Source organism: Microcaecilia unicolor, chromosome 2 (assembly GCF_901765095.1).
Source record: "Microcaecilia unicolor chromosome 2, aMicUni1.1, whole genome shotgun sequence".
Classification (NCBI taxonomy): domain Eukaryota; kingdom Metazoa; phylum Chordata; class Amphibia; order Gymnophiona; family Siphonopidae; genus Microcaecilia; species Microcaecilia unicolor.
In genome coordinates this window covers 84,281,341-84,296,918 of record NC_044032.1, presented here as the reverse complement: position 1 = coordinate 84,296,918, position 15,578 = coordinate 84,281,341, and the positions used below count along the sequence as shown (strand labels likewise).

The 15,578-nt window shown below is 41.2% G+C and overlaps 1 protein-coding gene across 4 annotated transcripts in view; it reads right to left on the bottom strand.

Annotated features, from left to right (window-relative positions):
• The window catches only part of NNT (nicotinamide nucleotide transhydrogenase), a 244,119-nt gene that overhangs the window by 70,187 nt on the left and 158,354 nt on the right, over positions 1-15,578 (bottom strand). For all 4 annotated transcript variants that reach the window (XM_030193107.1, XM_030193106.1, XM_030193109.1 and 1 more), the window contains one exon: positions 6,706-6,939. In XM_030193107.1, coding sequence (XP_030048967.1) covers positions 6,706-6,939 — 234 coding nt within the window. The remainder of the gene's footprint in view (positions 1-6,705; positions 6,940-15,578) is intronic.

Here is a 15,578-nt window from a genome sequence, read left to right as displayed (position 1 = left end):
CGATGGGAAGCCTCCCGTAATAATTGTTTAAAACGTCAAATCACTTGACTGCCCAGGCCCATTTACTGCCCTTAAGTGACCGTGTTTTGTTACTGTATATTATTCCTTTTACGAGATGCTTTTTCTTTTCATCAGATATAGGGACTTTATTGCTTAGTAAGAAAATGAATATGGAGGTGCCTGTTTTTTATATACATTCTACACAATATGGATGGAGGAGGTTGGGGATTGGGAGAGAGAGAAGGAAAGGGAGGGGTTGGGTGGGTTAGTTTTAAGAGGGGATATTCGATGTGGGTTGGAACAGAATGAGAGTGATATTGGCGGGTCAGAGTTTTTACTTATGTTTTCTGTATATTTTGTCTTTGCCCTTTTATGTAAGTGTGGTATTGTGTTATTTTTGCAGTGATCCACATTCCTCTGGATACGGCACTTAATATAGTCACTTGGAATGTTGGGACCATTAATTCCCCAATAAAAAGAAAGAAGATATTTTCTGCTCTGCGCCGCAGAGGAGTGGGAGTGACACCAATACAGAAAACTCATTTGAGTGTTCTGGAGCATCAAAAATTGAAGACAGAATGGGTGGATCATTGCTTCTCCTCTACCGCACCTGTTTCACGTTGGGCAGGAGTAGCCATTCTGGTTAACAAAGCTATCCCCTTTCAGGAACATCGGGTTTGTAGTGACGACCAGGGCCAATGGGTTATTTTGCACTACTCAATGTATGGTACGCCCCATGTGTTTGTATCATTATACATGATCACTTTTTCTTCCTAACTTTATTGATTTTATTGTCTTTCCCACAGGCTGCAGTAATCATTGGAGGTTATTTTAATTCAGTAGCAGATCCTTATTTAGATAGGAAAACGACTGCACCGAGGCATTGCCATATACCTCCTTGGTGGGGGAGGGGGGGTGACTTATTGTGTACGGGCTTCAATTTATTTGATGTTTGGTGCACACTTCAGTTTGCTTTTCTTGAGAAAGCTGTTTGATGCCGAGGTGACATTACAATACCTTACATTCATCTCTTATATTCTACATATACCCATACAGGGTTCAAGGCAGATTACAAAAAGAAAACTAGGGTATAAAGCCTAGGACTATACAATAAGACAATTATGTGTAATGCCACAGAGTAGAAAAGAGAATTTTTAGAAGACATCTACTTCTTTAACAAATAAAGTTTAGATGCAGTTATAGCCCTGCTCACACTTGTTAATGAACTCAGACTGAGTTAGACAGAGGAAGTGGAAGCATCTTAATGCACCTGGATTTTATTTATCTTATTTAGAGTGGTTTGGTATACCACCATTCGGAACCCACACTGTCATCATACACACACATACATATTAAAAAATATGCCCAGTAGTAGCCCAGGCTGAGTGGGAAAGTGTAGCATAACAATAAAACCCCAGAACTTATTTCAAAAGCAGAGAAACAAGAGGAAGGGGAAGTCAAAACTACGTCAGGATGAACTATCAATGTTGTCATGAGTCAGAATAACCTGTCTAAAAAAACTGAACCAGGAGAGAGATGGTGAAACAGCCAATTTATCCTCTGCTTTTGACTTGGTGGAGCACTCATTAGGTTTTAGACTTCAGGAGCTAGGAATTGCAGAGATGGTTATCAATCCCACCCACCCCTAGCACATCTCTTCATTTATATTCAATTACTCTAATTAGGATAACAAAAGGAGAGTTTTCATTAGAGTTTTAATTACATTTAATTAGTTTCTGAGAAGCAAACACCATATGATCTTTATATTCATCTAATATCCTTACTACCGTAAGAAGTTTTAATTAAAGGGGTTAGATGGGGAGATCCAAGATGGCTGCCACACTGGAAGGTTGTTGAAACGCTCCTATCGACCCGAGCAAAAAATTTTATTAGTTACTCTTTTGAAATGCCTCATACCAAACGTAATGGAGTGCTGAGGATAGTGCCCCCACCTACCTCAGCCTCCTCGCCAGCTCAGTCCTCGATAGAACGTTTCTTCCCCGGCACTACCAGACCTTCACGGAGAGCGGATCCCATAGCGGGGAAGCGGACTCCCCACCGGGAGAGGAAGTCTCCCTGTCTCCACCATCTCTCACGTTCATTCCTCCCAGTCCGGCGTTGAGAGCGGCCCTGGCGAGAAACCCCGACGATTCGGAAGGCGTGTCGCTAGGGATTACCAGGGAGGACCCAGGCATGCAAACAACGATTCGGGAAACCGGAGGAAGTTTGACTTCCATGGCGCAAACTGAGGAGGTGACTCTACAAACACTGAAAGTGATGTTGGAACAGATCACTATGACACTTCAGAAGACTTCAGGTGATGTGTTAACTTTAAATACTAAGTTTGAGGACCTAAAGAAAACTGTAGAGTCTGTAAAAAATGATTTGACAATGCAAGTACAGTCAATACAACAAGAGGTAGATACCTTAAAAGTCTTTAAAAATGTGACCTGTACTGATATGAGACGCAAGCTTGAACAAATTAAGAACTTCAACAGGCACCTGAATCTCCGATTTCTGAACTTTCCAGTTTTAGCGGGGGTAACTCTGATAGATAGCTTTAAGCAATACCTGACAGAAATTTTGAATTTTCCTCCAGAGGCTACACCCCCACTGAACAAAATATATTATATCCCCAAAACTAGAGAAGGAGCACAAGGCCCTGAAAAAGATAATGTTGATTTCCAAAATATTTCAGATATTTTGGAACAATCCTTAGATACTATAATTTACACAGCTACAATGGTGGTATCCTTAGTGTTTGAGCAAGACTATAATAATATCCTGAAACTTTATTTTCGAAATTTGAAAGCTCAATTCCATGGTTCCAAAGTATGGATTTATCCAGACGTCACCAAGTCTACACAACAAAAAAGGAAGATGTTTCTTGCTTTAAAAAAAAGGACAATTGATATAGGTGCATCCTTTTTTCTTGCATACCTGTGTAAGTGTATAGTGAAACTGGGCCAAACTAAATATACATTCTTTTCACCGGAACAGCTAAAATCGTTTGTAGAAATGAAACAAGTGAAATGATTTGTCTGGAGTTAATGCAGCTTTACTTAAAATTGCTTATTTCTTCGTAATTACTTCCCTAACTCTTTTCCCCCCTTTTTCTTTTCTTTTTTCTTTTTTATTGGGGTCTAAGGAAGGTTACAAATTATATTGTATGTATAAATGTTTTCTTGAACAATCTCTTTGGTACTTGCTCTTACAATATACTACCACATAAACGCTAATGGGAGCAAGTTCTTACTCTACACTAACAACCTGTAAAGTAATCTCCGACCCACCCCCATCCTCCCACCCTGTCAGACTGTCATAGTAATGCTTGAATGTTTTCACTTATATACACTGTCAGCTAGCATATTTGCTTATTTCCGATCCGAGGAAGAAGGGCGACCTTCGAAAGCTAATCAAGAAATGTATTAAGTTATGTCCAATAAAAAAAGGTATCATCTTATTTTCTTTTCCATGTTTTATTTTGTTTGATTTCTATTGATAACTTTAAGAGTGGACTAACACGGCTACCACACTCCTCTACTTAAGGCTCCTAAGTAGAAAGCTGAAATCCAGATCCTCCAGGGTAACATTTTCAAAAATGCTCCCTGTTCCATTCACAGGACCCAAGAGGCAGTCACAACTCTGAAATCTCAATGCGTGGTTGCGACAATGGTGCACGGATGAGGGATTTAGATTTGTTAGGGACTGGGCAAAATTCTGGAATAGGGGGAGCTTGTTCCGAAAGGATGGGCTCCACCTTAACCAGGATGGAACCAAGCTGCTGGCATCAGCATTTAAAAAGGAGAAAGAGTAGCTTTTAAACTAGAAATTGTGGGAAGGCCGACAGTCACTGAAAAGTGCATGATTTGGAACAAGGTATCAGATATCACCAAAACAGGGAACATAGGGCATCCTGATACCGAGGTTGCAACTGAAACCATAGTAGACCAGGTGACTTTAAATAAAGAGTAGACAGATTGATTGCAAACTAACGCTGTCAACTGCAGAGCAAGTTGTGAATAGGAACAACAAACATTGTTTGAAATGTTTATATGCAAATGCCAGAAGCCTAAGAAATAAGATGGGAGAGTTAAAATATATTGCACTAAATAAAAAGATAGACACAACAGACATCTCTGAGACCTGGTGGAAGGAAGATAACCAGTGGGACACTGTCATACCAGGGTACAAATTATATCATAGTGATAGTGATAGGGTGGAACGAATTGGTGGAGGGGTAGCATTATATGTTAAGGAGGGCCTTGAATCAAATAGACTAAAAATTTGGCAGGACACGAAATACATCTTAGAATCCCTATGGATAGAAATTCCATGTGTAGAGGGGAAACGGATAGTGATAGGAGTGTACTACCGTCCACCTGACTGACGGAGAAATGTTATCAGAAATAAATTAGGGAGGCTAACAAAGGGGTAACAAAATAATAATGGGTGATTTCAACTACCTTGATATTGACTGGGTAAATGTAACATCAGTGGATGCTAGGGAGGTAAACAACTTCCTTGATGAAAACAATGACTTCTTTATGGAGCAGCTGATTCAGGAACCAACAAGAGGGAGAAAAATTCTAGACCTAGTCCTTAGTTGAGAGCATGATCTGGTGCAGGAGGTAATGGTTCTGGGACCGCTTGATAAAAGTAATCATAATATGAACAGATTTGTTATCTGCTCTGGAGTAAGTACACACGCACCTCAAATACTGTGTGCAGTTCTGATCACCGCATCTCAAAAAAGATATAGTGGAATTAGAAAAGGTACATAGGCTACAAAAATGATAAAAGGGATGGGATGGCTTTCCTATGAGGAAAGGCTAAAGCGGCTAAGGCTCTTCAGCTTGGAGAAGAGACAGCTGAGGGGAGATATGATAGAGGTATATAAAATACTAAGTGAAGTGGAACAGGTAGATATGAATTGTTTGTTTACTCTTTCCAAAAATACTAGGATTAGGAGGCATGCAAAGAAGATACTAAGTAGTAAATTTAAAGCAAATCTGAGAAAATATTTCTTCACTCAATGAGTAACTAAACTTTGGAACTCATTGCCAGAGAATTTGGTAAAAGCAGTTAGCTTAACAGGGTTTAAAAAAGGTTTGGATAATTTCCTAAAAGAAAAGTACATAAGCCATTATTAAGATGGACTTGGGAAAATCCACTGCATATTCTAGGATAAGCAACATACAATCTGTTTTACTGTTCTGGGATCTTGTCAGGTACTTGTGACCTGGATTGACCACTGTTAGAAACAGGATACTGGACTTGATGGATCTACCGTCTGTCCCAGAATGGCAATGCTTATGTTCTTATGTTAATCAGCTTCTTTATTTTTGAGATGACTATTACCAACTGGAATACAGAAATCATGAGTTTCATCTGCTTTCCTGTGGTATTCCACAGGGCTCACCATCTTTCTCTCTATGTTTCTTAAACCACTTGAAGCAATCATACTGAATTTGGGATAGTAATAGTGAATGACATTTTGATTTTTATTTTATATCATATTTCAACTTTTGATGCCCTAACACACTGTTTAAGCTGTTATATGCAATTGAATAAATCATAATCATTTCATGATTAACCCAAATAAGACTGAATTGCTCTAATAGAATAGTATTTGAGATTACAGTGCTGGGAATAGACTTGAGTTTAAATTATCTGTTAGGATCCGAAGTCTGGGAGTTATTTTAGGTTCTATCTATAGAGGAACATGTGGCACAGACAGTTAAGAAAACCTCCTCTCTGCAATTATTAGGCAGTTTAGATTTTTCCTCTTTAGTTCTTCAGACAATGTTATAGTCTACTGTCCTGTTAAAATAAGATTATTGTAATTAAATCTATCAGGGTCCCCCCCCCCCCCCAAAAGAACCTTAACCAGATTTCCACTGGCTCAAGACATGTTCACAGAAATTATTAAAGAACACAAAAGATGGGGTCGTGCCACCTTCCTTTGCTCTTAGCATTGCATTGGTATCCCTTCACATTTATTTTGAATTTAATGTTATAGTTTCTAAAATATTTCATGTGATGGCCCATCCTTATCTTGATTGTAGTATATTCTCCTGCCAGTGAGTTTAGGACCATCAGGACTATCACCTGGTATGTCCAACAACAAGAAAATCTATTTCCCCACAACTTAAGGTTGAGGTTTTTCTGGTGTAGATCATTACTTTGTTGAACAATCTGCCACAGGAACCAAGATTAGAAAATATTCTTCTAGTTTAGGAAAACACTGAAAATTGTTGGATTGTTTTTAACTTAAATTTTGTATTAAAATCAAATGCAAATTAAAGCTTTTACTAGATTTTATTAGATTTTGTTATTAGATGCTTTTCTTATATGTGCTATATTATTTTTGTTATATTGTACACCGCCTTGAATAAGGAAAACATCTAGAAACAAACAACAAATTGAATTAAATTTGGAGGAGATCTGGTCTTCCTGTCTCTCACTTTTCATCTGTCTGCAAAAATGTACTTGCAATCCCCCTTTTAGGTAAATAACCATTTGTGGGCAATCTTCCAGGCCCTGATGCCTTCTTTATTCATAAAGTGAAAGGGGTACTTCTGAAGTATGTTATTAAAGCTTTATCTGTGTAGTACCTTCAAACCTGGACAATAAAAAGGATGATGTCACTGAAAAACAACCCTTCAATGCAGAAGCAGCATTTTCATAACAATTAGTACTTACCCTGCAACTTCCCATAAGCGACAAGAGAGCCACTAAAAGTTACACCGCCAATATAGGTACCCAGATATGCCACAATCTTGGTAAGATTTGCTGCAGGGTCAGTGGCAAAATGAGGGTACTCAATCATATACTCCGCTACACAGGTGAACACTGCAGCCAGGCCTACCAAACTGTGGAAAGCAGCAACCAGCTGAGGCAAGTCAGAAATCTGGATGCGTTTGGCAATCGTCAGACCTGCTCAGAAGTAAAGAAAGACAAATTGGTATGCATTCTTACTTTTCAAAGTCATTATTCTCGAATCAACTAACGCTAGGGCAGTCAAGAAAAAACAATTTTATAATTTGATCTGAACCTAAATTAAAAACAGAGACCTCAAGGACTAGCCTCATTTGGTGGACCTGGTTCCAATTCCAGGATCAGGTCCTCAGCTCCCCACCCCCCACCCCAATCCGCTGGAACTGAAAATGCTGCAAAGTCAGCATTCTCAGATCCTGAGAGGAATTGGGAGTCATTGTCATTGCTTAGTGTTGACACTTGATAGCGCAATTTAAGGCCCATGCTGCAGGGTTCCATATAAAAAACCCCACTACATTTGTCTCAGCCAAGGAAGGGCTGCCAGTGTTCCCTCTAAGCTGGTCGGAGTCTTCTAACTGCATTCCTACCAATATCACATTTTCAGGCAGGTTCTTTGGAATCCTGCACAGCTTGCCTGTCCCTTGCTATTGAACAAAAAAAAATACTGCAACAGCACTCCCCACTGGCATGAATGTAGGTGGAGGACTCTCACACAGCTTAGAGGAAACATTGGTTGCTGTACTGTCAGGACTAACGTGTGTGTAGATAGATAGATTAGATAGATTAGATAGATAGATAGATAGATAGATAGATAGATAGATAGATAGATAGATAGATAGATAGATAGATAGATAGATAGATAGATAGATAGATAGATAGATAGATAGACATAAAAATCCCAAGCAAGTTCAAAGGAACAAAGAGAAAGATGAGCCCCCTTTCCTAACTCCCACAAAAAAAATACTGTAACTAAACAGCTCATGTATTTCAGATTCAAAATTCTGAAGTCAAATTAGCATAATAATGGTTGCAAATTGAAATCTGAACTGGTCATCTGAATTACAAATACATATTGGATTATTGGAAAGATAGAGTTTTGTTTTCCCCAGATGGTACCCCCAATTTTTTTTTAATTAATGGAACAATACTTGCAAATCATGTTTTAGATCATTTCCCTGGTGCATAAATTCATATCTCCTCTTGTACAGATTTTCATTCCACCATCAAGTAGATGTTCATGTTTTCCTGCCTAGTTACAACCAACATTATGAATCAGATATGTATGTTTTAAGGTAATTCAAAAATGTAAGTACATGATAATTATTACATAACATTAAAAATATGAAATTACCCTCATACAGTCTATAAATAATATAAATTAAGTGAAAGGTGAAAAGTTCTCAGTTTATACAAGCCATACAAGACTCACTGGATAAGAACCATCATAGCACAAACCATGTTCTCATGGCAAATACTGTTTAAATGCCACACTTAGCAAATGGTTAGCAATAATACAACTGTGACAGAACAGTGTGGTTTAAAACTGTAAAATTGCCTTTATTTAATCTTGAAGTGAATTTCCCTAGTTTGGCCAGCAGGTAGTGCATGTTTACGATAAAGCTGTTATAGAAAAGTGAATGCCCTCTTTTAGTTTCACTCACTGAAGAAGTGAATGTACAGTACTATAAGCAGTATATTTTTAAAACTTGTTGACTGGGCTCTGATTGGCCTGGAGTTTGAAATTACCCAACAGTTGTTGCTGGCTGTTGCTTCAGTCTTAGCCCGGGAGAAAAGAGAGAGACAGATCTCTTTACTGAGGCTCACTGAATTATATGTCCTGATCTTCCCAGATACTGTTTAGACAGTATGCACATGTTTAGTTAGCGTTATAATTGATCTATAATTCAGTTACCTGCTATTGTTTGCTGATTGCACATTTTTTGTTTATTGTTTCAGTGTGACAATAAACCTGTTTAGTTTGTTGACTCTGCCTGTCTGGACTGATAAAGAATCCTGGTGGTTTGTGTGTTGTGTCTGTGAGTGCTTTCTGGGAACTGTGGGACCACTGGGAGTGTGGATCCAGTAACCTAGAAATCACTGGGGATAATTTGAGAGCAGGAGACTCACTCAGAGGCAGATGTGACCCAATCGGTGAGAGGAAGGTGCTAGTGTAGAGCATGAGTGGCAGGTATAGGCAGACCTGAGCTGCGCTGGGGATAGACCCTGTAAGTAGCCATGGGGTTACCCCAGGCGGATGGCTAGGCACAGAGGCGGCCCAAGGCAAGATGCCGCCTGAGGTGGAGTTACGATGCCACCGCTCCCACTGCCCCCCCCCCCCCGGGCAGAGATGCTGCCCTTCCTTCCTCTATCCCTTTTGCAGCGTTTACCTTGTTGTTTTGTCATGTTCCATTATCTGGCAGCGACAGCATTTCCCATATGCTGCCCTGCCGTTGGCACCCACCTCTTCCCTTTACTGTGGCTGCCTGAGCCTCTGATGAAACAGGAAGTTACATCAGAGAGGCGGCCACAGTAAAAGGAAGAGGCAGGTGCCACAAGCAGGGCAGCATATGGAAATTGCTGCCACCACCGGCTTTTGGAACATGATGAAATAACAGGTAAAAGCTGCAAACAGGGTGGAGGAAGGAAGGGGAAGATGCCGCTCCCCAAAGAGTGGCGCCTGAGGCCCCCACCTCAGGTGGCTTAATGGTTGGGCCACCCCTGGCTAGGCGTTTAGTGACAATTTACTAAGCATAAATGTCCATGATAAAAAAAATCAAAATACTTATCTCAATGTTTGCAGGAGTTTGTGTGGCACACAGTATCACAAGTTCCACAATTGGTCAACAGTAAATCAATCCCATCCATTCAGAACCCTAAGATGATCTCAAAATATTCCCACCTCACTCAATCATATCCCTGCGGAGACACCCCATACATTTCCTCAACTCAGTCCTGAGTTTCACACCAGCATCATCACGAGGAAATATTAAATCGGTAAAATATCCAAGCACCTGAGGCGTTCACACCAACAGTGGGACTTGTGATATCTGTGTGCCACATATAGACTGTTGCTAACGCTGAGAAAAGTATATTGATTTTCTGATCATGGGACATTTATGTATAGTAAGATGTAGTATTGCTGATCATTCACCAAGTGTGGCATTTCAAATGTATTTGCCATAAGAACATGATTTGTGCTCTGATAGCTCTCATCCAGTCAATCTCTTTTGCATGGTGACTGTATTGCATGAACCAATCACTTTTCACCTTTCACATAATCTATATTAATAGAATGTATGAGGTTAATTTAATCTTTTTTAATGTTATATAATTGTTATTCTACACTTATATTTTTGGATTTATGTTAGCTGGTATATTTGTTACGCTATTTGCTCCCAGTTTTTGTAATTCTTCTGTTTTAAGATCATGCCATACAAATCTCTCTCCCCAAGTGAAATTTGGAGTTTTACATGACATGTTTTTGCTTTCATATATCAAAGATGTACTGTCTTGACTTGTATAATTCAAAGTTATATAAACAGATATGCAGAATTTTTCAATAACTTTAAAATTATTTGCAAACACAGCCCAGAAAATTTTTGAAATGTCTCTCACTAGCATTCCTGTTTTATATTTTGAAATACTCAATATGAATTCTCAAAACCCATGTTGGCCAAAAGGCCCATCAATTGTATTCCTCAAACAGAGTTTTCTTCCTAAAGAATATGTCTCCCTGATTGATCAGCCAAAAAATCAATTGGCAGATTCCTTGTAGGTTCTCATTCTTTTTTTTTTTTTTGAATTGCAGTCACTGTTCTGATAATATTGTGTATTGTACATATGGATAAATAGAAATTTGTCCTAAATTATTTTTAAATGATGGCAGGTTTCTTTGTTGTAATTTTATATTAACAGACTTCAAAAATTCTATTAGTATGTTTTTTGAACATTGTACTAGTGTACCAAAGACAGTGGAATTGAGGAGTGGTGCATTCTTGGTTACAGCACACAGAGAAGAAAGGACCAATCTCCTTATTATTATTATTAGCATTTGTATAGCGCTACCAGACGCACGCAGCACTGAACACCTGATACAAAGAGACAGTCCCTGCTCAAAAGAGCTTACAATCTAAATAATACAGACAGACAAGATAGTTAAGGGGGAGGGAAGTAATGGGTGAGAAGGAAGGAAGGGACAAGGGGAGGGCAAATCAGTAGTGGCTAGGAGCTAAAAGCAGCAGTGAAAAGGTGGGTTTTCAGCATAGATTTGAAAACAGGTAGAGATGGAGCTAGACGTATAGGTCCAGGAAGTCTATTCCTGGCATAAGGTGCCGCAAGAGAAAAGGAGCGAAGCCTGGAGTTAGCAGTGGAGGAGAAGGGGGACGACAAGAGAGATTTGTCCAGTGAGCGGAGTTCACGGGGAGGAACGTAGGAAGAGATGAGAGCGGAGAGGTAATTGGGGGCTGCAGAGTGGATGCATTTAAAGGTCAGTACGAGAAGTTTAAAGTGAATGCGGAAGCGGACAGGGAGCTAGTGATGTGACTTGAGGAGCGGGCTAGTGTGGGTATAACGATTCTGGCGGAAAATAAGTCGTGCCGCAGAATTTTGGACAGATTGGAGAGGAGAGAGATGGCTGAGCGGAAGACCAGTGAGAAGTAAATTGCAATAGTCCAAGTGAGAGGTGACAAGGGTGTGGATAAGGGTTCTGGCAGCGTATTCAGAAAGGAAGGGGCGAATTTTGCTAATATTGTAGATAAAGAAACGACAGGTTTTGGCGATCTGTTGAATATGCGCAGAGAAGGAGAGAGAGGAATCAAAGATGACTCCAAGGTTACGAGCCGAGGAGACAGGGAGGATGTGAGAGCCATTAACAGAGAAAGGAAAAGGGGGAAGAGGGGAGGTGGGTTTAGGGAGAAAAATGAGAAGTTCAGTTTTGGTCATGTTGAGCTTTAGATGGCGTTGAGACATCCAAGCAGCAATGTCGGACAAGCAGGCTGAGATTTTGTCCTGGATCGAGGTTGAGATTTCAGGGGTGGAGATGTAGATCTCAGAGTCATCAGCGTAAAGATGGTACTGGAAGCCATGGGATGGAACCAGGGTACCAAGGGAACAGGTATAGATGGAGAAAAGGAGGGGTCTAAGGACAGAACCCTGAGGCACACCAACAAAAAGCGGGATGGAAGTTGAAGAGGATCCACCAGAGTGAACACTGAAAGAACGAAGTGAGAGGCAAGAGGAGAACCAGGAAAGAACAGGGCCCTGGAATCCAAGCGAGGACAGCGTATCCAGAAGTATAGTGTGGTCAACAGTGTCGACAGCAGCACATAAGTCAAGAAGGATAAGGATAGAATAGAGACCTCTGGATTTAGCCAGTAGCAGGTCATTAGAGACTTTGGTAAGTGCAGTTTCAGTAGAGTGAAGAGGGCGAAAACCAGATTGGAGTGGGTCAAGAATAGGTTGCGAAGAAAGAAAGTCAAGACAACGGTGGTGAACAACATGTTCAAGTAATTTGGAGAGGAAAGGGAGAAGGGAGATGGGGCGATAGTTGGAGGGACATGTAGGGTCAAGTGAGGGTTTTTTAAGGAGTGGAGTGACAACAGCATGTTTGAAGGCCATAGGAACAGTTGCAGTGGAGAGTGAAAGATTAAGGATGTGACAGATGACTGGGATGATAGTAGGAGAGATAGTATTAAGTAGATAAGTGGGGATGGGATCAGAGGAACAGGTAGTACATTTAGAGGAGGAAAGAAGAAGGGCAGTTTCCTCAGGAGGAAAAAGAAGGAGAGGAAGGAGAGTAGGTGGTGAGGACTAAGGGATAGAGAGGTGGGGAGGGTTTGGATGAAAATTCAAGGTTAATCTTACGGATTTTATTGTGGAAGTGCTCAGCCAGGGTCTGAGGAGAAAGAGATGGGGGAATTGGGGATGGAGGTACCTTGAGAAGAGAGTTCAGTGTGGCGAAGAGGAGTCGAGGGTTGGAGCCAAGGGAATTTGTCAATTGGGTGAAGTAATCCTGTTTGGCAAGTGAAAGGGCAGACTGGAAGGAGTTAAGCATGAATTAAATGAAGTTGGCAAGGGTGCGGGATTTAAGCCAAGAACGTTCAGCAGAGCGGGCACAGGAACGAAAGTAGCGGATTTTAGAGGTCAGCCAAGGCTGGGGTTTGGTACACCTAGTAGGATGGGGCATGGGAGGGGCAAGAGTGTCCAGTGCAGAGGAGAGAATAGTATCATAGGAGGAAACAGCTTCATTGACAGACTTTGATAGAGTGGTGGTAGAGAAAAGGTTAGAGACATAAGAGAATAGAGTAAGGGGGTCAATAGCCTGAATATTTCTAGATGTGGGGATTGAGATTGGGTGGGATCGGGGAGGAGGGTGCTTAAGTGTGAAGGTTAATAGGTGATGGTCAGAAAGGGGGAGATCTGAGGAACAGAAGCTGGAGGGAACGCAGTTAGAGGAGAGGATAAGGTCGAAACAGTAACTATTTTGGTGAGTGGGGGCACAGGAACACAACTGAAGATTGAATGAGGACGCTAAGGCAAGGAACTGGGAAGCAGAAGAATCAGAGGAATCATCAGCGTGGATGTTGAAGTCACCAAGAATGAGGGACGGACATGAAGGTTCAAGAAAAACGGAGAGCCAGGCATCGAAGTCCTTCCATTGAACTGGTTACCTGAACCATAAAAAAAAAAGTATTGGAAGTTGAGGATTCTGGGATGAGTTACAATCAGACTCGGCTACACTGTGCAGAAAAACAGCTTTAATAGTTGTCTCAAAGACCTTAGGAAGTATCTCACACAAAGAAAATGATCTATTTACTAAGAGAAACTATATATGTGCTTTGTGGCCTTGAGAGATACTTCATACCAAGTTAGAAGAACCCAGCCTGTTTAAACAGAACTTAGGCTGACGTGTGTCTCATCTGCTGGTTTTACTACAACTGAGTGGACCATAAAGGACACTTTTGTTTTACCAGCATGTATACTGGTACATCCAATCAATTTGGGGAATTGCATATGCATGATGAAGGAGAAAGAAGGAGAAGAAGGTTTAAAAGATACCCTGAGAGAAAGGAATGAGAGTCTCCCTGAAGATTCCTCTGAAAATGCATGCCTATCTGCTACCAGAATCTCACTTTTAGCTATTATTTTTCTGCAGACTTTGGAGATAGTTTGAAGTCTCTCTCTCTCTCTGGCTGCTCACTGTGAAAGCACGGTTGGAGTTTGCCTTATAAAACCATCCTCCACTGGTGTTCCAAACCTGACCGGTATGCAGCAATCCTCATTAGCAACCAAAGAAGCTGCATATGAGACTGTGGTTTATTTCACTTTGCATTTGCATTTCTGAGTAGTTAAAGTGTGCAGGATTGCCCTTTAACCAGAGATGAAAGACTAGAGAGAGTCATAATGGATTCTAGCTGTTTCATATAAAGACATCTTTCTTGTAACAAAGTAATTGCCTGAAATTTAAAACTTACATTCTTTGTGGTGCATGCCAACATTGTGGTCTACATTTCACCATAACAAAACTTACAGAACTACGAAAAGTTTTGAGCTGTTTATTGTCTAGATAATTTATCTAATTATTCAGACTGGTGATGAGAAGGGGGGTTGTATTATTTATTATGCTACCTCCTTTTTAGTTTAGTTGTATCAAAAGGCAATGTATCACATTTGAATTAAAGTAGTTAAAATAAATTTTATCTACAGCAGCAAGGTAAAAACATCTTTGACTGTGGGGAAACACTAAAAAAAGTGGCAGATGGAACACATTTTCAAAACGGGGGTAGTGACAGGAAAAGGACAACTGTGCAGGATGAATTCATGAGGAAGAGGGAAGGTGCAGCATAAGCACCAGAGATGTTTTAAGAAAGCTGCAGTAAAAATGATATATTCGTCATTACCCAATAGGAAGGAAATTGTATCAGTGTGTTCTTTTTATGAGGTGTTTGACCACCTCCACCCTCTCTCCAAAAAGATTATCCCCACAGCATGCAACATCTGCCAACCTCTGCTGCATCGGTGGGTCCAGGTCAGAGACATGCAGCCGTAAGAGTCTGTGCATTTCTATATTCTGGGCAGAGACCTAAAGGATACATCAAAAGCATTGTAAGTTCCTCTGGCCAGGAATTTACGACACACCTTCTGATGCTTGGCCAGCTGGCGAAGCGATTTGGCCTGCTCCAGTGGGAGAGAATCCGTCAAATCAATCATACTTTGCACCAGGTTCCGCAAGTAAAGGTTTGTATTGAGCTAGTATAACTGTTGTCGCGCCTCTCGCGCTTGACGCGCTCTCGAGGACCTTGGCATACCTTCAGGCTTCTTCCCCGGGAGCGCGGGGTTTGTGAGTCCTTTAGGCAAAACCACCTTCCAGGTAGAGAGAAGATAAGACTGGACCGGAACTCCGGACTGGAGTACTACACCGGAACACTCGGAACTGGAACGCACCGGACTGGTGCGCACTGGAGTGGGGCCCACTGGACTGGACACACTGGAGTGGCCCCACTGGACTGACACGTACAGGAGTGAAACCCGCTGGACTGGAACACACTGGAGCGGGACCCGCGGAACTGGAACACCCTGGACCTAGGCTTCACCTACACTTGGCTGCCCTCTCCCTCGGGTTGAGCCCTCAGGTTCTGGCAGCCGGTAGGACTTACAGGAACCGCAGGAATGAAGATCCAGGAGTGCCCCCTGGCACCTAGGCGAAGACAAGGCAGACAAGCAGGAACTGTCCGGGTTCTGGCAGTCGGCAGGAATCAACACAATGACTAGTAGACTGTACCCGGGCTAATAGAAACGCT